This window comes from Electrophorus electricus, chromosome 3, assembly GCF_041902795.1.
Source record: "Electrophorus electricus isolate QZ-2024a chromosome 3, ASM4190279v1, whole genome shotgun sequence".
Taxonomy (NCBI): Eukaryota; Metazoa; Chordata; class Actinopteri; order Gymnotiformes; family Gymnotidae; genus Electrophorus; species Electrophorus electricus.
Window position 1 is genome coordinate 3,887,237 of NC_137499.1, and position 24,459 is coordinate 3,911,695.

At 38.8% G+C, this 24,459-nt stretch overlaps 2 protein-coding genes and 1 pseudogene across 4 annotated transcripts; all 3 read right to left on the bottom strand.

Moving 5' to 3' along the window:
* Positions 1-3,151: 3,151 nt before the first annotated feature.
* LOC113577992 (beta-1,3-galactosyltransferase 1) lies at positions 3,152-6,579 on the bottom strand. 2 transcript variants are annotated; one of them, XR_014122501.1, is made up of 4 exons: positions 6,509-6,579; positions 6,238-6,420; positions 4,409-5,684; positions 3,152-3,284 (listed from the first exon to the last, which is right to left on the bottom strand). XR_014122501.1 is itself a non-coding variant. In XM_081709880.1 (3 exons), exons 2-3 carry the CDS (start codon positions 6,270-6,272, stop codon positions 4,553-4,555), a joined length of 1,167 nt encoding a protein of 388 aa, XP_081566006.1. In that variant the 5' UTR covers positions 6,273-6,420; positions 6,509-6,579; the 3' UTR covers positions 3,622-4,552. The 2 variants fall into 2 exon arrangements, 1 of the variants encoding a protein (XP_081566006.1); XM_081709880.1 differs by lacking the exon at positions 3,152-3,284 and having other exon boundaries at positions 3,622-5,684.
* A 6,473-nt stretch (positions 6,580-13,052) lies between these two features.
* Positions 13,053-14,728, bottom strand: LOC118242362 (sulfotransferase 2B1-like; annotated as a pseudogene). The gene is made up of 5 exons (XR_014122955.1): positions 14,714-14,728; positions 14,252-14,353; positions 14,058-14,155; positions 13,700-13,880; positions 13,053-13,461 (listed from the first exon to the last, which is right to left on the bottom strand). The product of XR_014122955.1 is annotated as a sulfotransferase 2B1-like (transcript).
* Positions 14,729-15,752: 1,024 nt separating this feature from the next.
* On the bottom strand, positions 15,753-24,337 carry dpep1 (dipeptidase 1). Its single transcript, XM_027011899.3, has 10 exons — positions 21,398-24,337; positions 21,052-21,178; positions 20,851-20,983; positions 20,553-20,703; positions 20,092-20,161; positions 19,651-19,827; positions 18,729-18,813; positions 18,568-18,643; positions 18,245-18,380; positions 15,753-17,383 (listed from the first exon to the last, which is right to left on the bottom strand). The coding sequence occupies exons 1-10, from the start codon at positions 21,517-21,519 to the stop codon at positions 17,198-17,200; spliced, it is 1,263 nt and encodes a 420-aa protein (XP_026867700.2). The 5' UTR covers positions 21,520-24,337; the 3' UTR covers positions 15,753-17,197.
* Between the last annotated feature and the right edge of the window lie 122 nt (positions 24,338-24,459).

The following is a 24,459-nucleotide window of genomic DNA, read 5'->3' on the forward strand; positions in this document are numbered from 1 at the left end:
ACAGTTTCCTTCAAGAACTCCCTGGTATCACCATCTGAAGATGCCCATAGCCTGGGCATAACTTTGGACAACCAGTTGTCATTCTCAACTTATGTTTCAAATCTAATTTGTTAATTTAAGTTACTTAATGTAAGTTTAATTCATAATAATTTACAAAAAATTAATCAGAGCTTAATTACTTCTTAATTAATGCTTAATTACTCTTAATTACATTGGCTACTAGCAGCAAGCATGAAGTCCTCAGGGTATCTGTGGCACATTCTGTGAATTACATCAATCTGTTCCAGGTTTGTCTGACTGCATCTTTATATTAATTGTCGCAGGGAACATATGCTGCCCAGAACTGAAGTTGAGGAATGAGATTAAACTAGATTTCTCATCTTAATCCTGTTATATTTCTCTCTCTCTCCCTCTCTCTCTCTCTCTCTCTCTCTCTCTGCCTACATACCTGTGCTGCAAGGCAGCCCTTTTTTATCTTCGGGAATATTGCCGTGTGTGAAATTGAGTGTGTCAAGATCTACAGACTCAAGCTTGTTGTTGAGCAGTGACCTCAGTGGCCATGGCAGGTCATTGTGCCTGTGGTGTGCCACAAAGCACAAAGTTCATTTGCTTTACTTCAAATGAACCATATGCAAAGCATCTTTTGAAAAAACAGCATTTTTCGATGTAGACAGTTCCCCTACAGTACCATACAAATATTACTCAGTAATCGCCATCAAAACAGTGGCTTACAAGTGCGACAAGGCAAGGAGCAGGATATACAACTGTCTCTTGACATAAGAAACATTGGCAAGACAAAACACGAAATGTAAACAGTTATGGCACTCAAATAAAACAAACCAGTGCAGCATTATCGTCACAGTTGAAACAGTCAATAAACATGGTTCCCACAGCACGTGGCAGGCCATACCACATGGTGTGTGGGAAGGGGAGCATACCTTACAGTAACCCCCCCCCCCCCTTCAAGGATTGGAAGCATGGCAAAGACCAGCCACGGCAGCAGCCTCATCAGGACCCATCTGAGACACACAAATGTTGCACAGCATCCTGTGATGGCCCGAGTGTCGCAGTGCAAGTATCAGAATGCACAAGCATCTGTAATGGGAATCACTTAAAACGAACCAGTACAGCGTGATAAGGACAATGAATGATAACAAACACAAAAACATAAGCATGACTATATGGGTGCTGAACAAGGAACATGCACATGAACGTTAACAACAACCCGCTACAAACACAGGGGTTTAAAAACATACATCAATGTCATATGAACAAGGTGCAGGTGTCTCATAACAAGGGGGGCGTGGTTATAAACAAGAGGGCAGTCACAATCGAAACATTCAATAAACATGTGACATGTGATGTGTGGGAAGGGGAGCATACCATTACACCCAGAGCATACGTGATGATTTCACCTTGAGAAATCTTCAATAAGAGAGGATACAAATTAACGTATTTTCTGATAATTGTGTTATGATCAATAATGTGTATGATTTAGTATTACATACACATTACTTGATCATACACATTACTTGATCATAAGACAAATATAAACTCCTATATTCTAATTTTCCCACATTCTTCCCACTTTGATCAGTATATTGATCATAATGACTTCTAAAATCACATTTCTCTTTAATCAAATTGCGATGGTGGCAAGGAGTGGCCGAGAGGCTTGTGTGGTTGCGGGGAGTCTTTATTCTCCCTAGCAATGGACAGCAGCAAGTCTAAAGGAAAACAAAACAGCAATGCAAAGCAGTAGGACGCTGCTAGCAATGAAATTGCAGTAACTCTCATGGCAACATGGCTTGCTTGAAGCAGTGAGCAATGTGCAGCACTGGAGGAGGAAACCTGTGTGCTTTAATACAGAGAAACCAAACTAGAGACACAGCACATGAGAGTTGTGTGTGTGTGTGTGTGTGTGTGTGTGTGACTGAATGGGTGGGCGTGTCCTTCCTCCTGTGTTCCAGCGCACTTTGACAGAACACCCCCCTCAACCCACCTTCATTATTCTGGGCTGTACCCTTCCCAGTCCCAGGTGTGTGCCCAGGTGATGAGTACTGTTCGTCATCGTGGAGGGACGTAGAGACGATTCAGTGGGCTGCGTGGCTGCAGCAACGTCTCGGTTCAGGCGCTCGCAGACTGCTTCCACGAAACACAACGGGGGGAGAGCTAGCTCTCATCTGGTGGGTTTAGCCTCATCGCTGAACTGATGGAAGAGGGCGTCTGCCTTCAGGTTCTTCAATTCCGGTTTGTAGGTGACCTGAATAACAACGAAAGAAGTATACGAACCAACGAGCCTGCCTGGAGTTAAGCCTCTTAGTGGTATCAGTAAGGGTAATAGCAGTGCTACGACTTCCCCATCAAAGTACTTTGAACCAGGCCTGACTGTTTGTCTGTTTGTCATAGGCCACTCCCCTTTTCAACCACATAGCTCTCTCTTCAAGGCTGACCTGTATGTCGACCCTTGGATGGACAGGTAAGACGATGAGGTTTAATTTTCACAACATGAAAATATTTGCAAAATCTGTCCAAGATTGGCTGCCATTTCAGCTGCTACCAGGATACCAAAAGCTTGATACTCCCTAAGGACCCTGTATTATTCACATTAGTGAAAAATTAACAAGTGACTGTAAATGATGCATGGAGACCAAAAGTCTTTACTGTGAGAGCAGTGAAAAGAGAAGAGAGCTGTCAGTATACGATCCCTGTTATTAGTGGCTATATTGCACTTCAGACATCAATGTGTGAATGTATTTTTCACATACTGGTGTCATAAAGCACATTCTTGATTCCATTGCAGAGACAAACAAAATGTGTATCAGTGTTTCAACCTTGATGTTCCAAAGTTCCCCATACAAAGCAAAACTAATGCTACAAGTTGTTTTGTCTTGTATGATTTGTTCAAGATGCATTTTGTCTATGTGCAGTACAGTCGTGTATCAGGCGTTTTGCTGAATTTTTTGTTGAAAGGCTTTTTTTCCAACCTGTCTCTGTCCAGCATGACATTAGATTCATTTATTAGAAACTCTTATTTCTAAGTGTTATAGCCCATCGGTTACCATGGTAAATTTGCATTAACCATCACCCAGCTCTTCACCACTATTGTGCAACGGTGAGCGGTAAGGAGGCAATCAGCAGTGGCAGATCCGGGGGCTCCAAATGCTTGGCCACAGGAACAGACCTGGTAACAGGATGGGCGGCATCCACTGTGCTGGGAACCGGAACTGGATCAGGACGGGCGGCATCTCTCACACGGGGAACTGGAACTGGATCGGGATGGGCTTTCATACATCCACCAAACACAGAAATGCAACCATTCAAATAACCATAAACTCGTGGATTCAAAGAAACACAGCCATTCGAATAAACATGCAATGAAGTCAAAAATGCTGGATCAGATATCGATATGTGAGGCAGTGAGGCAGTTGTACCGAGCAGAGATGGACAGGCAGACAGAGAAAGAGATAAAGAGAGAGTGCATGCCTTGAGGGTTAATAAAAAAAAAACAGATCAGGCAACATTTAAATGCAAGATATCTGTAATGGCATCTCTATGGCATTATCATGTCATCTCTAATTTTGTTAAATAGAAGTACTATTTGAATAAAAAGGAACTAGAGTTCTGAAAAAGGAAATTTGTAAGCAATGAAAAGAGACAAGTGTGGATTATTAGTCAGTAAACATACTCTTGTGATGCAAGGAGGCTAACCAGGATGCGGGGAGAAGTCATGGGAAACAGAATAATATATTTACACAAAAAACAAAGAACGTAGCACTCATGCACACGTAAGGTTAAACACCGACAACAAGAGACTTAAACAAGAGACTTATATGTTTGTTTAAAAACACTAAAATGTCCAGTAAACATTGTGAAGTTCACAGAACCTTTGTACATTTTACCCTTCATTTTTAACATTAACATATAATTAAAATGATATTTTATAATTTTGCCTCATCGATTTTCTTTTGCTATTTGTGATATTCTGCCTTTGTCTTGTTGCTGGAATTAATGCACTTTAGGCATTTAAGCATTTAGGAGCACAGATAGAAGATCTGAAAAGATTTTTGACTCTAATAGCTGTCATGGTAACCTTCTTTCAAGTCACTCTAGTTGTGTTTGTCAGCTTTCAACGAGTGTGTGTCAGACAAAATTCATATTCCAGACTGTTTATTAAGTGGCAAAACATATTATGGCACTTAACATTTGGACATTTTGAGTCAGTCCCCAATACAATAAGACAAATGATGATGTGATTTAATATTAAAAAAATACATGAGGTGAAAATTATGCCATAGTATAAAATTACTAGTTTTTGCGGTCATTGCCTCCAGCTATTTCCAAATACTTCCCCACCCAGTGCATGTGAGGGCTATTCTCATGTACTCTGGTATCATCTGTCTCTTACCCTGAAGCTGTCTAGTCTGACTTCCTGTCAGGCAGATAAAGATGCAGACCAACAATACGAAAGGGGTACAATGTCCTCAATTGCACCTTTTATCATCACTTGGTTCATACAGGCACTAAATAAGTTTTACTCAGTTGTTCATTGTTAACAAGGAGGTCCTGGCTGCATAAGGTCTTTCCAAAAGTTTATTTGTTCTTGTATATTCCTTGTTGTTGTAGCAATGAGTTTTGAGTAACGACACCGGTCATACGGGACAGGGAACACATGGAACAGGTCTCCTGGTGAGTTGGTAAAAGGCATTCCCAGATACCTCATACAGAGCCCTAAATAAACATCTTCAATATACACAGCCTTCACATGCTTGGCTCCTTCAATAAACTTTTCTGGCATATCTAAAGAAAATACATAGCCCAGGCCCAGGGCATAGGGTGGATAATAGTCTTCTGGGAAAATGTCTTTTGGCAGATACCATTTGGAGTGGGGATCTCGGAGTACCATGCCACTACTGGCCACAAGCCCTGTGATGTAGTTCTGCCTGGGGGCCTGGAAAAGTTTATTCATTAAAGTGTTCACGTTAAGGAACATATCAGAATCAATCTTCATAGCATAGGAGGCATTTCGGCAATGTGATGCCAGCCATTCCATAATCACCATAGTCTTTATGGTAAGATTAGTGTAGGTGTCCAAGAAATCACTCTGCACAATATCATGGTATTCCTCACTCTCCTGGGATACATTTTGCTGTTGCTCATTCCTCGCTTCTGGACTGACGTCACCAAGCAGAAAGAAGAGACTCACCACCTTATCCATGACCACTTTCTCAGTCCCCCACGTACTACGAACAACATCTCGAGCTTCTCTGTTGCCTGGTGCCACAGGCACCATGAGAACCAAGAAAGGATTTTCTTTACGACACCTCTCAGGTTCATTAAAAATGTATCGGTAGCTACAAGGATAGGCCACGTGATATGGTGTCGCTGGCTTACATGGTTCTGTCACTGATACTGATGTCAATTGAGAAGACAGAGCAGAGGGGTCACTCACTGAAGCAATGGCAGTAGTTGACCACAAAGGAGATGTAGTGTTGAAAGTTATATTTGAAGCCCCTCTTGTGATTGTTGCATGGTATAGTATTTGAATAGTTGACATCCAAATTTCTGAGACTTCTGAGAGGTTCACATAATAGAAGACCAGTAGGGCCATAACCAGTAAAACAAGAAAATAAACACGGAAACGGTAACTTGGATATTCAGATCCTATGTTCAGCCAGCTCTTCCTGAAAACAGAATGTAAAACTAGACTGAATATTTCATGTTGTATATTTAAGGTTGTAAAAAAAAAAGTAACATTTTCGTTTTTGAACATTTATTGATATTTTATTTATGGATACATTAATAATAAATTACTAATTAATTGTTTGTATATTAATAAATTAAACTCAATTATGAATACATAATGACTAAAAAGAAGACTAAAAATAACCACACATTATAATAAAAAATGTATTATGAATATAGTACTGCTTTAGATCACCTGTGTCTATTTAACAAGTTGGTGTTTGAACTCATAGTTGCAAATCCAACACAAACATATGTAGAACTATTAAAACAAATAATTAAAATAAAAGCAGTGCCTAGCATTTAACTAAGTAAAGCCTATAGATTTATCTTGTTTTTAGTACTAGTGTGTATTATGGAGCAAACCAATACTCAACCCAGAATTATCTACGGTTAACATTACACAGTATTTTCTAACTAAAGCTTAAAAAATGTTTGCATGTTTCTGTAAAATGCAGGTGTATCGAGAGGCAGAATAATTATACTTCATACCTTTTTTCTCCTCTTGTGCTGGCTTCCTCTACCATCTTTTCATTCGGACTACAGCACAGGACTGTTTTGTGTCATTTGCCACACCTTTATCTGAAGTACACAAGAGAAGAACTGCTTTTAGAGGTGACATGATCCCATGCAAATGCTGCCTACTTACCTCATTTACCCACATCCTTCCTCTTCCTAGGTAACATTTGAATAACAGTAGTTTGCATTTACAAATATTTACAATATTACAAATATTTACAATATTAAATTTCTTGATTCTCACCTGCTGCTTTGGAGTCAATAAACTGACAAAAAATGAATGTTTCAAACCTTACACAGTGGTTCTCAAAGCGTCTTCCCATCTTAACTGTGCCACAGGTTAGTAACCATGGTGCAGTCTCCTGGGGTTGAGGTAGTGCCCTCCGAGGTTTTGCTTTTTCTCTCCACAGCCATAGATCTGTCTCAGTGTTCTTTTGTGTTAGTGTGAATGAGCATCACGTTCACATTATATTTATTTATCAGTTCTGTATATGGTTAACTGTTCCCAATAGCCTGCAGGTTTTAGGTTTGGCTTGCCAAACCAGTTTACATTGTTCTGTTTTTAATTAAGTTGGATAGCTAGTTCTTTTTATTATTTTTAATTCCCTGAAAAATGTTATTCCTGCTATACTTTTTAGAATAGCACTTAAGAAATGTTTATACTATACCCCCCTGAGTTGTGTTTATTTAGCGAGATTATCAATAGCATCTATCCCTCCATTTTTTCCCCAATAAACTTACATGGGGACATATTACTCAGTTTTTTCATCCCTTGCTTTTTTCATCCCAGCCAGTAAAATCTGATTCATATTTGTATAGCTTCTTTTCTTGCTAATGTAATTTATAAACTGGAACTAAACATAGCCCTTTTAAGCAGGTGACCACCCACTAAATAATTAATAACTAGCCACTTCGCATTTCCTTTCACACACATGCACACACACATATCAAGACTGGTTATAAAAATGTAATTAGATAACAATCACAGATTGTCGGTCACCAGGCGATTCTTGGTTTAATTTAAAACTTTTTGTTTGTTTCTTTTTCACCTAATCTCTGCTTCACTCGGGTTTTCAAGGGATCCAGGGCCTTCCCTAAAAGATGTATTACCAGAAATCTCAGGCTGATACACATATGTAATCAGCGTTCACCAGCAGCTCATAATTGTTTGGAGACTTCGGCAACACCGCATTAAGTGATACTTTGCAATCAGTTTGAAATATTAGCTGTTCGTCACCAAAATGTGAAAACTCTTAATTGTATTTATTTTGATGATAAGGGAGTACTTTCTAATTGGACTCAAGCTGTAATGTTTTTGGATAGTAAACGCACACTTTTTCCTGGCTCATAACTGAGTGCAAGATTCGTTTTTTTATTTTAGATATATGTCTAAACAAATCTTACTAGTAGACAATGGACTCACATGTTTTGCCCATTTCGTAACAGTAAGGCAAATTTTGGTTTGCGCCTGAGCCAAACACAATTAAACAACTATGATTAAAACTATTATTTCTGTTGGGCAGGAACAAGCAGATACAATAGGATGTCCAGGATTATTTTCTTTATGAATTTTAGGGAGGAGATAGAAACTGGTACAGTGAGGATTATCCACAATAAGACTTTATGTAAAATCAGGGAGGTGCCCTGCTGAAATGGCATGATTAATATTGGATTGGATGGTAGGTTGTAACTGTGGAGTGATGTCAGAATTGTTCTGCCTATAAAAACTAGTATCAGAAAGCTGCTTGAAAGCTTCCTTCTGTAAAGGTCTTTTCTTCAAATGGCAACAGCTCCACCCTGATCAGGTGTCATAAATATCAATGTCACTCCTTTTGTTAACATTGTTAAGTGCAGAGTATTCTTTGTTTGGTAGATTAAGTCTTTTAGCAGTTTTTTTTATGTATCTTACTATTTTCTCTTTAAAATCTAGTGCTTCAAATTCCCCTGTAGGAGGTATAAAGGAAAACTTGGCTGAGATGTATTTAGATAGATAAGTCAAGGTTTCCACTGGTATCATGACAGGCCATTTTTATTAAAATAAGCATGTAGTCTTAAACGCAGGAAAAAATCTTTAGTGTCTGTAATGGACACACACACACACACATATATATATATATATATATATATATATATATATATATATATATATTCCACTGCTTACCTTCCTGTGGGTGGTTATTTTCCATCAAGCTCAGGGCCCCTATCAGAGTCATGGGAGCTTAATATCTTAGCCATTCCTGTGCAGTATCTTAGCTGTTGCCAGAACACTCTTCTGGACCAAGATCTCAGATGTTGTTCCTGGGATCTGCTGGATTCATTCTCCCAGTCTGGGGGTCACAGCTCCTAGTGCTCCAGGTTTCTCTGTTGCCTTCACCTTACACATTTCTTCCAGCTCTTCTCTCTGCCCTTAGTATTTCTCAAACATTTCATGTTGATTGTTCCTGATGGTGCTATCGCTTAGGATTGCTACATCTATCACTATGGCCGTCTTCCACTGTTTATTGTATATATATATTTTTTGAATAAAAATCCATAGAAGATTCCAGGTGAGTAACTGCACAGTACTGTAGTTAGAGATGTAGAGATACTAAAAATGTAGTAAGCTATACAAGGTTTCCAGAGAGACAGGAAGTTTAAGACAAAGGGCCTTTATACTGTTTCTCTGGAAACAGTAGAAACTGTTTCTCTCTACATCTCTATACATACATACATACATGTTTTTTCAACTCAAGGTGTTCTCCACTAGATGGAGATATTGTTTGTATTTAGATGAAAGAACATGTTAGACAGACACAGCAAATAAGGCATCGTACATTGCTAATTATATTCTAATTAATACATTTATTTACATATGTTATAAGCAGGATAAGTAAAAATTGGTAGGTTTTGTAAAAATACATTTTGTATTTGTAATAAACAGATTTAAGCTATTTGTTTAAAAGTAGTACTTGACTTCTATCTTTTACACTTCGGCATACCATGAATTTTTTATTCAACATAGCAACATAGCAACATAGCACTTCAACTATATATGCCTTTCTGTCCATAAGAACTACTGAAGCAGTAATTGGCTTCTACCTTTTACACTTTGGCGTAGCGCGACTTTTTCATGCGTACTGGCACTTCTAACAAGTTCCCTGTACTCTTTCCTGCCCTGGATTTCAGGCTCTAGGTGATTCATAATGAATTATAAATTGCATTACCCAGGGTGCACAATGCACCATGCAACCCTTGGATTCTCATTCTTTTATTCATTCATTCAAGCAAACACAATTCTTTCTCTGTAATCCTTTATATTTTCAATAGTACGTGGTTGATTAATAATTATTTTGCAGCGCATGGCCTCCCTCTGATGGTGGCAGGCCCGCAGTGCAGACGGCCCGATACAGTTGCTTTTTCACTCCTGTTTAATCACATGCTTTATTCATCCCTATGTCCTTCTACAGAAATCCACTGAATTTGACAGGTCGCGCCTTCCCTCTGACCAGAATGAGTGTAGCCGCAGAAGATTCCGAGCCTTGCCCAAATCACTCCGCTCCATCTGCGCAGCAGCGTTTCTTATTCGCTCTCAGCGCTCTGCAGTTCCTCCGTTCTGTTGTCTCCATCTCCAACTCCTCGTTCACCGCTCAAGCTAGGAAAAAATGCTTCTGTTTTAATAAAGCAATAAACCACGAAAGGTCGTGCGTTACAGTGATTGGCATGACGTGTCATGATTTATTGATCTGAAGGGAAACTAGCAGTAGGCTGCAAAGGTTTTTTCATTTTTCCTACTGTGCATAATGCAGCAACATGTCCCAGTGCAAAACCTGTCATGCTTTCATGTCCACAAGGAATAGTTGATATGCTCACAATAAAGCATAGCTTTTAATGGAAAAGTAACAGTGTACACACATTGTAATAATAATAATAATAATAATAATAATAATAACATTCATTTGCCAAACAAACTGGAGGCTGTAGTACCTAAAACATATCATATGCATAACAGAATCTCTATGCATGTTGTCTGCAAACTTAAGGACCTTTACAGCTTGTTCCTTATAGACACTGTCACTTGACAAGATGCTGAAGAGAAGAGGTGAGAGCACACAGCCTTGTGGTACTCCAGTACTGAGGGTCTGACCTCTTTTCCTAACTGTACCTGCTGTCTCCTGTTTGCCAATGTTACTGTCACCCGCATTGTACTTGAAAACCAATTGTCCTCACAGAAACGTATGTATGTCACCATGGTGTCCATGTATTCATCTAATCCATCTATCGACCTTTTCAAAGGTAGTCCAGTTTGTGGATTTGGCGTTTCAGTGTCTCCACTGGTCTAGCTTTTCACTGTAGGGACAACTGTAGTCTTGGTTTTTAATTTTTACTTGTATTTTGGGATGAGGTGAATGAGATTGTGGTCAGAGTATCTGAGAGCTGTGTGTGTGAAGGTGCGATAGGCATTTTTAATAAAGGTGTATGACTGTTAGAACATTTTCCATACTTTCCAAATCAAGTATGAGTTACTTGACAAGTATGAGTTAATAATACATGACAAGTATGAGTTAATAATGATGTGTTTGTGTGTGTGTGTGTGTGTGTGTAGGTTTCCAGATCTTTATTCCAACTGAAATATGTTTCAGGAAAAGTGTATTCAAAAACAACAAAAAAGCCAAATTCTTAACTTTAGGTTACCATGGCAAGGTAACCCAATCTTGGGTTAATCTTGTGTTAATATTGTGTTATGTCAAAGGTCAGGGAGCTAGTTAGTGAGTTTATTAACAAAGGTTCGAATAAGGAAAGCCAAGTGTGTGGGTGTGTGCACATGTTTGTGTCTGTGTGCATGTGTATGGGTACTTTGATTAGCTTGTGTGCATGCGTTGTGTACATATAAGAGACCCTGTGATTGAGACTCTCAGGATATGGTTGACCAGTATCTGCTTCCTTGAGACAGCACGAGAACGTGAGTCAGAGAAGCAGCTGAGCACACACTGTCAGCTTCTTCGCTCTACCTGTCTCCAGCCTCATCCACACGCCTACTGCGGCTATGGCTATGATTTTCCCATCTCCCATTGATATGACAGTCATTGACAGCAAAGCGTTCCGCACTTCATGTGTCAGACCAGATTAGAAGATTGGATAGGGCTGGAGTTATATCAGCACTTTCTGACCTTTCTTAAAAACAGCCTCTTCATTCAGTGGGTGAAAAATATTATACTATGCATGACTGAAGTTAGTTAAAAAGCAATTATAAATCTATATTTAACCTACAAGTATGTATTTGTGAGAAATAATGCATTCATTTTTGATCCATATACAAGGATCACCTATAACAAGGTTCTACAAACTGACTCCAGGCTGCCATGTTCACTTTGCTGATATAAACACCCAAATGAGAGAGAAATGATATGCAGTATATCAGAAGGTAAGTGCATTTGCAGGTGCACTTCCCTGGGTTAATCTGATGCAGTACACAGCCTGCCAGAGCAGGTTGGTGAGAACGGCCCCCATAGGGAGACATTTCCCACTGGCACAGGGCCTAACACTATTCTTCTTCTGCTCTATAGAACTGCTCCAGTGCACTTGTGACACACTGAAAATTAGTTACATATAATTTGGTGTAACACAGTGGTGAATCACTGTGTTACACCATTTCACTGCAAGTTATACTGTGTATGACTATGTATGTGACGAATAAGCCAAACTTGAACTTGAACGTCCGCTACCAGGAATGTGGAATTTCACAGAATTTCATAATATACTGTTAGTGTTATGACAGATGCTTTCTGGTACCAGATGGAAATAGTCATATTCCATACATTCTTGAGAAAGGAGAGGTTTTGTATTCTGTGGTGATTGTATTCTGCGGTGGACAAAGACATTGCTCTGAGACAGACACAAGGAAACTTAACTCTTATTCACAGACTTTGTGCTAGTTTTTGTTAAGTAAATTCCATGTAGTCAAGTACAAATTGGAATTTTTGAACATTCTGGATGAGGTTAAACTTGTTTTAGATGAATATATAAAAATAATGTTTTAATGTGCTATTTTATTGTTTGTAATTTTGTGAAGTGGGCTTTGGGTGTGTTCATAACCTTCTTAAAAAATGTATATTTTGGAGCTTCAGCTTGTTATTTGTGCATCTGAAGGGGCCGATTCAGTATCAGAGGACATTGTTTAATTTTGTCAGTTAACGTTAACTTGTCAGTTAAGATTAATAAATGTAGCAATTTTAAATCATAGTTCCTATGAGTAAGGCTTCGCTTTAATTACATGAGCACTTTAATCAGAAAATGAAAGGTTTGATGTTGTTCTCATTTTGGAGCTGCATACATTTCAGGACTTTTGTGATCCGTATACATAAATGTGTTATTAATGAATGACTTATAGAATCCAACGATTATGTACGTTGTGCTTGTATTAATGTACAGATCAGTACGTTGAAAAGAGTAGTAGTCTACCAGACAGCTTGAATTCACAGTCACAGGAGGTTCAGAGATAAGGGGGAAAAATGAAGCATAAGAACATATGGTACAACTCAGATGGCTGATACAAACGACATGTTTTGGAACAGAAATTCTATCAGATAAGATAAGGAAGCCTCCCCAAATCTGCGCTGAACTATCAGCTATAGCAATAGCAATTTTGGTGCTAATTCAACACCAGGGATTTGGCTGCGTCTTACTGACTCCACAAATGCACAAAGACCACCACAAATGGACATTTGTATGACATTGCAAGAAAATGTATTGATGATTAGTGACTACACAGACATTCATAAGTTTCACAAGGTCTTCTTACCTTGCTAGCTTATCACACAATGGTAAAATCATTTTATGAAATCAATGCCCCTAAATCAAACAAAGCATCTATGATTCAGCTAAAATCCTTGTTTCCTCTGCACAAACATCAAATATTTCACATCCTGTAGGCAACTCAAGACGTAAGTACAAAATACCTATGTGCTCAATTAACTGTAATAAGTAATAATGAGACACATGGAATGATTATTCACACAGAGATCCATTATGCAAGGTTCTGTTCCAGGATGTGGTGAGCCTGGTGGTGGTCTGGGTCTCTCCTTGACTTCAGCATTGGCTCCTGTTCTGGGTTACACCACACAAACGTCAGAGAGGTGTCCGCCATCCTGGAAGTGTAGATGGCATCAAAGGTGTGGCTTTGTTCCTCTGAGAAAGTGTTTACCCAGTCTTCAATTTTACCTGCTCAAAGAAAGGAATCAGAGCTTGAATAAAGCATATATATATATATATATATATATATATATATATATATATATATATATATATATATATATATATATATAATATTATATATGGATATATATATATATATATATATATATATATATATATATATATATATATATATATATAATATTATATATGGATGGCATATCGGTTGTCAAGGAAAATCTTATGTGATGTTCTGGATGCTTACCTTTCCTCATAAATTTGCTCTTCCTGTGGTCCATGATTTCCTGGGGAATAAGTGAGTAATTCACCATGCAGTTCTTCTTCATGCTGCTAAAACTGCAGCTCTTCAAGGTGCTGGTTAGCTCCTCCTCCACAAGAGGGCACTGCAGGAATTCACTCACTCTCTCCAAAGAGGCATGTAGAGTCTATCAAAGTCAAAGCCAGAACATTCAGCCAAATCCATGCCAAAAGGAAGTTCAGGAGGAATAATCATAAAACTGCAACCCTATTGTTTGGATTAATTCAAATCCTGGTTTGTCAGGTGTATAAACTGCCTGCAGTTTATGAATAAGTAGACAGATTATAAAGATGGATTATCTAACCTGTGACATCTCTTCATATGTGACATAGAGGAAGTTATGAATATTTCTTGCATTGTTGGTCCAACCTTTCACATGATCAAACCAGGAACCATAGTGCACTAAAATATAATGAAGAAGCAGACATTTATATATAACCAAATCACTGTGCTTAATATCATAACTGAAAATGGGTTTTTTTGTTTTTTTTTACTAACCAGTCCCCTCCAGGTGCCTGACTCTGGCAGGAACTTGGCCATCTTATGGAAGTAGTAATAAGACACAGCCACATCTTTAGGGTTTCTTGCTACATATATGACCTGAAAAACAAAGGGTCATTTCAAATGGACCTTCATTTTGATACATGATAACACTGTTTCAACAGTGCTGGGCTGCAATGCTGGTAATGCGAAATTTTTATTTTTATTTTTTCCGTGAAATGCAAAAAAGTTTATTGGGGAAAACAAGATCGGATGTGCCTTTCTGAACAGCGTAGAGTGAAATGGCATACTTTGAAAAATTATATATATATATATATATATATATATATATATGAAAAATATTTGGTGTTTTAGTAGAAAATTAGCAAGAAAAAAAAATTAATGGTTAAGTCTACTGTGTATATAGGGCAGAAGATATAATGAGTTTCACATTAGACTGTGCTCTTTTAAATCTCCTACAGCAGAGCAGCTCATGTGGTCAACGCTGCTTATCTGTACTGATAAGACATCTTTTTCCACTAGGTCATAAACATCATTAATTTCGTGTGCAAATGGTTGCTTTCCAAGATCATCATCTATAAGTACATTGATACTAAAGCTTGATACTCCCTAATCGAAAAGTAATGAGTGACTGGAAATTATGCATAAAGACCCAAAGTCTGGAAATGCTGCATGGAGACCATATACTGACAAGACAGCGGTCAGTATATGGTCCCTGTTATTTGTGGCTGTATTGTACTTCAGATTTTTCACATACTGGTGTCAGCAACCAGATTCTTGTTTGGAGTGCAAAGAAAAACAAAATGTGTGTGTATAACAGTGTTTTAACCCCTAATCCTTGATGTTTTGTTCAAGATGCATTTGGTCTATGTGCAGTACAGTCAGGCATCAAACGTTTTGTTGAGTTTTTTCAATGTTTTTTTTCTAGCCTGTCTCTGTCCAGCATGACATTAAATTCAGTGCCTTTCAGAAGTATCTCACACATCCTGTTTTCGGCAAGATTGCACTCACATGTCTGTTGTCACAGGTTTGTGCATTGCTGCATATTAAGTTGCATTAAATTGATTACTCTTTAGTCTGCTTTTTATAGGTACTATGATTTACAACACCATATTTCTCTTCCTGAAAATCTGAGGTCTGCTGACAACCACAGAGCCTTCAAAAAACACACTTATTTAAAATTACATTCAGTTAGGACTTCTAAATACTTTTAATTGTTCTTGTATTAACTTTATTTATTTTCTTTCTTTATTTTATATATATATATATATATATATATATATATATATATATAGAGAGAGAGAGAGAGAGAGAGATAGAGAGAGAGAGAGAGAGAGAGAGAGAGAGAGAGAGAGATACATACATACATACATACATACATACATGTTTTTTTTTAACTCAAGGTGTTCTCCACTAGATGGAGATATTGTTTGTATTTAGATGAAAGAACATGTTAGACAGACACAGCAAATAAGGCATCACACATTGCTAATTCTAATTAATACATTTATTTACATATGTTATAAGCAGGATCAGTAACAATTGGTAGGTTTTGTAAAAATACATTTTGTATTTGTAATAAACAGATTTAAGCTATTTGTTTAAAAGTAGTACTTGACTTCTATCTTTTACACTTCGGCATACCATGAATTTTTTATTCAACATAGCACTTCAACTATATATGCCTTTCTGTCCATAAGAACTACTGTTTCTCATTTGTCAGCGGATTTTACAGTAATGTCTTCATATTTAAAAAGTCATAAGTGCCTACTTTTCCCTTCTAGATATTTTTACTGTTTGTACTTCATTGAACTTATTGTCCGTTTCAACGTTTGAGGCTTACTTGCCGCGATGAGTAAGATTTTGTAGTCACAGAATTTTAAACTGAGATTAATTGTACCTGTCCTTGTTGGAAAGACTACAGACCTGATGAAACCAATGGGCTCTCTGCATGGATAGCTTTCTCTGTCCTGGCCCAGCTTTTTCAACCTTCCTAAATGTATTTGTCATAAAAATAAAGGCAATTGGAATTTTTATGTATAATATGCAAGAGTACCTTGGTGTGAACTCTTAGTATTTAGCCTCATTACCAAAGAGTTATTGACTTTCCATATGACCTGCCAACCTCGAATAAGTCACCTGAGCATACCAACAACTTTCTCTTTTACAAGTGATTGTCAAGGAAAGTCTGGAAGACTGAAATGTTCCAGTCATGTGAGATCCAACATGGTTCTTTTCAGACCCATATTGTTAATTATTTATATACAGCCCCTTGGATGTGTAATTCACATATCATAATGCAGGTCATTTATTGTGGATGCTTTTTGCATTTAATCACCACAGAAACTTCGTTCTTATTCTTTGAAAGGCTTAGTTAACAGTGAATTGATTAAAATGTATTATACATGAACATGGTTACATGAAATCATAAGACAACCACTGAACATCAATATGAACATTTGTTTATCTTTGTGGAACTATGAAATTCATACAATTATAAATAACCAGCATTAATTTTCTGAGATCACTGAACCTCACCAAAAGAACAAAGCACAGTAGTTAATGTTTATAATATTTTTAGTAAACTATCATAAATCACTTATTTCTGACTTATTGATTATTCTATGTATTCTCCAAAACTATACTCTTAATAAATCTTAAATGAAAGCTGGATGAGTCTTGAAAAGTCCTTGAATATGAAATGATGGAGAAATCCAGAAGGTTGTGCATACAATGTTTGGAAATACTCTGTTTTCTTTTTGCTAACACATAATATGAATGTAGCTTTTATACTGTGTAGTGTGTAGTGTTTCTATAGGAAATACCTTTGCTCTTTCCTTACTATCAAACCTGTGTATAACTAAAAAGCAGCATATGTTACTGCAGTAGATTAAAGATATCATCTGATAAAACCTGTATATTACAGTATGATAGGTAGGGCAACTACATAAACTTGGCAAACAGTGAGATTAAGGCTAGAGTCAAGACTACAACTGGTGCACTTAGAGACAACATGCCTGCAGTGCTGGTCTGGGCTGGGTAGCCATAATCTGTCCTGCAGGGATTTTGGACTTGTTCCAGAGGAATCGGTAAATCATCTGGAGTTCTCTTGCTCAGTCTGTCTCTGACCTGTTGACACAAAACCTATCCTGAGTCTGAAATCTGGGGGCGTTTTAGTTCTTACCCAGTGGTGGATGAATCATTTTCATGTGTTTTGTTTCCTTTAACACAGCGGAAGCCCCCGTCTGGTCCAGGTGACACAGGAAGGGTAAATGGTGGGTGCACTTCTCCTCAGACATGTAGATTTGCTGAGTTTGCCGGTATTTGAAGGAATGCACTGACCAGCTCAGCTTATTTAGAAACTGTCTGTGTGCGTGTTTCTGACTGAATGTCTCATGTTCCTCCTAGACTAGAGCAAGACGTGTGTCAGCTCTGACTCCCTCTCTGACATTCATCACAGTGTCTGATGTTTCACACAATGAAATTAAAAGATATCCACATAATTCAAAAGTGTGATTAGCCTCCAGGATTAATTTATTCTACATGCCTGTTATATGTTCAAATGGCACAAATACAATAATTATATTTCGGAAGAACATGAGTTTTAATATTCAGTGGGCTTTATTATTAGTGGATGTTATATGCCCAAATGGAAAAGCTGAGCTTTTGGGTTTCACTGCTATACATAATAAAGCTTTACTATCTCAGACAACCATGTCAATATGACATGAGCATTCATGTTGCATTGAGAATGGTTTAGCATCTAAATAATGCTTGCTCACCAGTGGTCATGTGGTCAGAAACTGACTGGTGATGAACAGCTAACAAACTGTATGTATTGTGCATGCCAATAGATGGGTCTGTAATTATAACTTATAAAATCCACCTATGGGGCCAATGAGCAGATGCAAAGGCATTTTTTAAAATGGCAAGTGAATGTCTATGTGTCCTCGGTTTGTGTGTGTGTACATTAGAGAGCCCTGTTATTACCTTCTCCGCATCTTTGAACACCCTGAGCAGATTCCTCCCTAGAGCATCTTTGATCTCGTCCTCAGTCCAGCCACGTCTCAACAGCTCTGCCACCAGGTCCGGATACTTTGAGACGTCACCCAGACCAGTTGGCACACTGTGTGTTTTGCATGTGTACATGAATGCTCAGTATCAGAATTACATAAAAAGCCTCTCAAAACAAGCTAATGAGCATTTTGGTATGATTTGACACTGCTTAATAAGGGAAACTTCTACAGTTATAGAATGTCACCTGGCCAGTTTTTATGAGACAAGTTACATAAAATATCCTTAGGCACACTTACCTGGTCACACCATCATAATCACCTCCAAACCCTACTGTGCCAGAACCCGCTACCTTCTTGATATGCTCAAAGTGGTCTACATTTGACATGTGGAAAAGGGGTATGGTGTTAAACTGCTGAAAGACTAGATAAATGAGGTTACCATTACAATTCTGACTCACCAGCTACATCGGAAAGGTTTGCGGTCGGCCTACATGTGATGTAGTTGTTGTAGAAATTAACCATAACAATTCCTTTATTTTCTTCCTGAAATAAACACATAAGAACAAGATCAGTCATGTTTTTTAGAAGTATTGGAAACAATGTAGCTACCAGTAATTACCAGTAACTGTCACGATCACTCCCTCCCGGGTTCGGTGTTCCGTGTTTTCCCTGCCTTGTGTTTTTTTTTTCCATGCCATAGTTTCATTTTCTCCGCCCCTCATTTTATTGTCCACACCTGTCCCTCGTTAAGTTCATGTATTTAAACCATGTCTTGAGCCCTGTGTTTTGGCTGTTCATTTGAATGTTAGGCTCGATGGTTGTATGTTTATTTCATACGGTTGTGTTGGTTTGTACTCCGTGTTTCCTAGTCTCTGTGTTTTCTAGCCCTGAGTTTTCCTAGCCTCAGTTATAGCCTGCTTGCCCGTTTGTCTTCGTGTTTTTGTTTGTTAGTCATGTATCCCCGTGCTCTCTGTGTCAGCGCTGTGACCCTGGACTGCCTTAACGACTGATTTTGGATTTTCCCCTATTAAATCTCGCTCCTCTCCGCACATACGTCTGCCTCCTTACTGCTCAACGTTACAGTAACTCTCTCCAAAATACTAGAAGTCCTTCCTACATTCTTAAGGAAAGTAATCTCTATGGTCCAACTCCTGTTTTTCATTACAAGAGTAAATCATAGACGGGTAAAAATATATCTCCTGTCTGGTGTCTGTCTTGCAGATTGTGTTAATCATAAAAGCACTTCAATATGCAACAGCAATATGAACCACTTATCAGGTTTTCTCAGTCCAGGCCAGTACATGTTACATTTTATATTTTAAATCTGGTTTCACAACACGTGAAGTTAGCTGAGTTAGTTTCAAGAGTCCAAGGCCTCACCACTTTCTTAAGCACATGGTCTGGCACATTCCTTTCATGAGGGCAGATGGCATAGGCAGAGGAGTGACTGAAGATGACAGGGGCCTCGGAGGTGTCCAGCGCCTGTCTCATCACCTGCTCAGACACGTGAGACAGGTCCACCAGCATGCCCAAGCGGTTCATCTCCCTGATCAGCCTCTGTGAAAACAAAGGCATTGAAGAACACTCGGGCCTCAGCAAAGGACATTCTAGCTCATGTTACACGGGTTCAGTTTTCCCTGCCAGCAAAGCTGTTTGCACCGATATTTACACACATGGTGTCGACGACGGATGAAGGGACACACGTACATGTGCAAAATGTGTGGAAACAGGACTGCAAACATCCCATCAGTCCAAAAATAGAAGAAAGAGAGCCTTAAAGTGCCTATTATGGTGACTGGTTTGTCGGAGTGATGAGTTAACCTTGCCAAAGTCAGTAAGGCCGTTGTGCTGCACAGGTTCCGACCCTGAATCCACCAGCCAGTTATCTGACCTAAAAGACAAGATCAAAGGCACTCAGATTAAGGCAGTTCTAGTTGTTTACTATTTTAGTTGTTTAATGTCTTATGCAGTGCTGTCTATTGTCTTCATTGCATGTTGTTCACTGTAACCTCTTGCATAAGCAAGGAATCTCCCTTGAATTTTCCATTTAAACACATTGTTAGATTCCTGTGAAACAGGTCCTGGCGATTACGGAAGTAGTTAGGAATCTCACTACCTCAAGGCCAGTTTCTGTGTTGTAAAAGGAAGTTCAAATGAATATTCTAATGAATTTATATCCATGGCTTGTCTGATATCAGGTTTCCTAAATCAGTAACAGTTAGAAAGCCAGTCTAAAGTGATGACATGCAGCAGGTCCAGGACTGCCTGCCTGTACTTCTCACCAGGGTGTGTTACAGCTGTGTGTGAGGGTGAGATAGCGAACACCCAGCTGGTACATGCTGCGCAAAGTGCCCATGCTGCTGTCTATGGAGTGACCTCCTTCCACACCGATCAGGCTCGCTGTCTTATTCTGGGCAAAGGCATCCATTATATCTACGATTCCAAGACAAAGGCTAAAGTGAGTTTAGTCTAAAGGCCAATTTAGTAAGGTTTAGTGGGATTTTATTAACTTGTTACTGTATAACCTTTATTCATAATTATTAACAAACAATCAGATCTTAGGGGGAAATGCTTAATTACCTTGGCTACTAGCAGCAAGCATGAAGTCCTCAGGGTATCTGTGGCACATTCTGTGAATTACGTCAATCTGTTCCAGGGTTTGTCTGACTGCATCTTTATATTGAGTGTCACAGGGCACATACGCTGCCCAAAACTGCAGAGGAAGACCAGGTTTCTCAGGTTATTTCTGTACTCACCACCCCCCTCCCCCTGCATACATACCTGTCCTGCAAGGCGACCCTCTTTAATTTTGGGAATATTGGTGTGTGTGGAATTGAGTGTGTATAGATCTACAGACTCAAGCTTGTTGTTGAACAGTGACTTCAGCTGCCATGGCAGGTCATTGTGCCTGTGGTGTGCCACAAAGCACAAAGTTCATTTGCTTTCTTTCAAAGGAAGCATAGGCAGACAAAACAACAAAGCATCTTTGTGTTGACATTTATTTAGCCTACAGCAACACACAAAATATTCCTCAGTAATCACCATCAAAACACTGGCTTACTGCAAAATGTCTGTGGCCTACAAAAGTCTGTTTATAGTTAGAAGAAATGGTGGGGACGTATCTTACCCATCTATCAGTGGAGCCTCAGCCATCAACCGCAGTGCTTGTTCCTTTTGTTCATTTGTTGTGGAGGTGAACACAAAAGCCCAGAGTACCACATATAGAGCCCTGATGCACAACATGTTCATAACATGCTTCAAAACTGTCTCTTTTGTGCTGATGTCTCTGTATCAGGCAAAACAGACTGCAGACAGTGTCAGAATAGTTGTAGTTCACAGCAGTTACAGCATTTTGTTGTGTGTTAATGTATATGACAGTCATAAAATGACAAAAAGATACTTGTCACACAGCCTCATAAATGTGCAGTTCTTTTGTTATATAAAAAGGATAATAAATGACATAATGGAAGTTTGCGTTTGATGTTGTAGACCAGAGTCCATGTCCACTCAGCACATGTCCCATCTAAATGTTGCCTTTATAAGTGACTGTTGCACAATCTGTATAGCACTAAGTGAAAAAAAACTATTTCAACTTATTCAGTTGATTCCACTGACGGCCAGATAAACAATCCAATCCTTTAACATGTCTGTGGATGGTTTGGCCTTTCAAAGAATAAATGACAAAGGCAACACTGTAGCATGAAAACAAATATTTGAACATTGAATGATGAAGACAAAATATTAGGGCTAATCTCTCTTTCTGGGTTTATGCCATGTGAAATGATACATTTGTCTCGATTTGTCACTGTCTTTATCACTTTGCATCACCTTGCCATGATGACACTGGTATCGGTGGATTGTTTTCTTTTGTGTGTGTGTGTGTGATCCTGATGTAGATCCTCACCTTTTAAAGTTGCCATATGAAGCAGTACAGATAAAAGAGAAAAAAAAATATTAATGGTTAAGTCTACTGTGTATATAGGGCAGGAGATGCAATGAGTTTCACATTAGGCTGTGCTCTTTTAAATCTCCTACAGTGAAGCAACATGTGGTCAATGTTGCTTATCTGTACTGATAAGACATCTTTTTCCACTAGGTCATAAACATCATGAATTTCTTGTACAAGTGGTTGCTTTCCAAGTTCATCATCTATAAGTGCATTGATACCAAATCTTGATAACCCCTGAGCAAAAATTGATGAGTGACTGGAAATTCTGCATGGAGACCCAAAGTCTGGAAATGCTGCATGGAGACCATATACTGACAAGACAGCTGTCAGTATATGGTCCCTGTTATTTGTGGCTATATTGCACTTCTGATCTCAATAATGTGTCAGTGTGTTTCCCACATACTGGTGAAAGAAACCACATTCTTTTTGGAGTGCAAAGACAAACAAAACGTGTGTGCATAGCAGTGTTTCAACCCCTTACCCTTGATATTCCAAAGCTCCCCATGCAAAGCAAAACTAATGCTATTTTTGTCTTGTTCAAGATGCATTTTGTCTATGTGCAGTACATTAATGTATCAGACTTTTTCTTGAATTTTTTAGCCTGTCTCTGTCCTCTTTGTCACTACTGGGCTGGACATAAAATCAGACAATGCAGCTAGCACATCTGCAGGTAGGACAAGCTTGTCTTTAGCACTAAGAGGACAGCATGTCATTAAATTCAGTAGTGATTCCCATGTAGCAGTTTCAGTGTGTAAGGTGGGATGGAACCCAGAGCAGCTAGGTGATGACACCGACAGCCTACTGGGAGAGCAACCACACCCTAATGATGGTGGGCCCGTGTACAGAACAGTTAGATCTTGGGACAGGTAAAACAAGAAAAAGATAAAGACCCACTAGACTGTGGCAGCTATAAAACTACCTGTGCGTATATCGCCCTTCAGAGGAATGGAGGACGACAACACTAGAAAAAAAAACTAAACACCACGCTGAGCATGGGAAAATGGAGAAGCAAGGACACCATGGGAAAGATGGCATCCCTGATGCCCTGGAAAAACAAAATAAAACCTCCCAAACAAAAACAGAAAACAGGGAGGAACTGTAATGGCTAAGGGGAGCCTCAGGGGAGAGAGGGGACGTGTAAAAACATGGACACCCTCACAGCGCAGAAGTGAGGTATAGCACAAGGGCTCACAGACCGCCATACCCGAAGTTTCCGGCTAGGCGCTTGGCTCAGAACTTTGGCAAAGACCCAAGACTGAGTGACTGGGCCACTAGGCTTATATAGGCCTAGCGAAGATGTTGGGCATTAAGCCGGATTAGTGACGTGCCTGACTCGAGGCCTCCCTCTGGTGGCCGGAGGGGGCCTCGGCCTGGCACAGACCCTTACACAGCGCCCTTCAGAAGCATCCTGCACCTCTTGTTTTTTGCAAGCTTGCACTGAGATCTTTCTGCCGTCTGTTGTCAAAGGTTCGTGCCTTACTCTATATTAAGTTGCATTAAATTGATGACACTTTAGTCTACTTTTTATAGTTACTATGACGTACAACACCATATTTCACTTCCTGAAAATCTGAGATCTGCTGACAGCCACAAAGCCTTCATGAAATACACTTATTTAATACTATATTCAATTAGGACTTTGTTCTTGTATTAACTTTATTTATTTTTCTTTTATCCTTTTATTTATTTTATTTTAACATAAAAAAAAAAACCCAAAACATTTTTTCTTTGACAGCCCTTTGTCACTTTATTCGATTTTGGTGAAAGACTTTAGCATCATACAGGCTACCATCTTCCTTCTTAGCATTTGTGGGATCACGTGTTTGTGGTGTCCTCTGTATTTCAAATGCCTTATATGTCCTTCAAGGATCAACAAAGCATTCACTCTTTCTTTCTTTTTCTTCTTTGTTATGTAATTAGAAGGGAGATTTCATCTGTTGGTGTGGTGAGAAATTTCGTCTGGGTCTTGCTGTGACACCCGTGAATCTTACCTGACTGAGCTTATGTTATTGGAGAACATCTACCAGTCAACCAAAGATACCTAAGAGCCTTAAATATCAAACAAATCTTCTTAGCTGGGCAGATATGAACAAGGTTCATCTTTGCTTCTACAGAATGCCTCTAGATGCCTTATTTTTAACTTACAGTAAACAAATATGTTTTGGTATGTAGAACTAGTATTTGAATAGAGGAACTAGAGATCTGAACCATGACAAACAAGACCAGTGAGGTTTACTTGT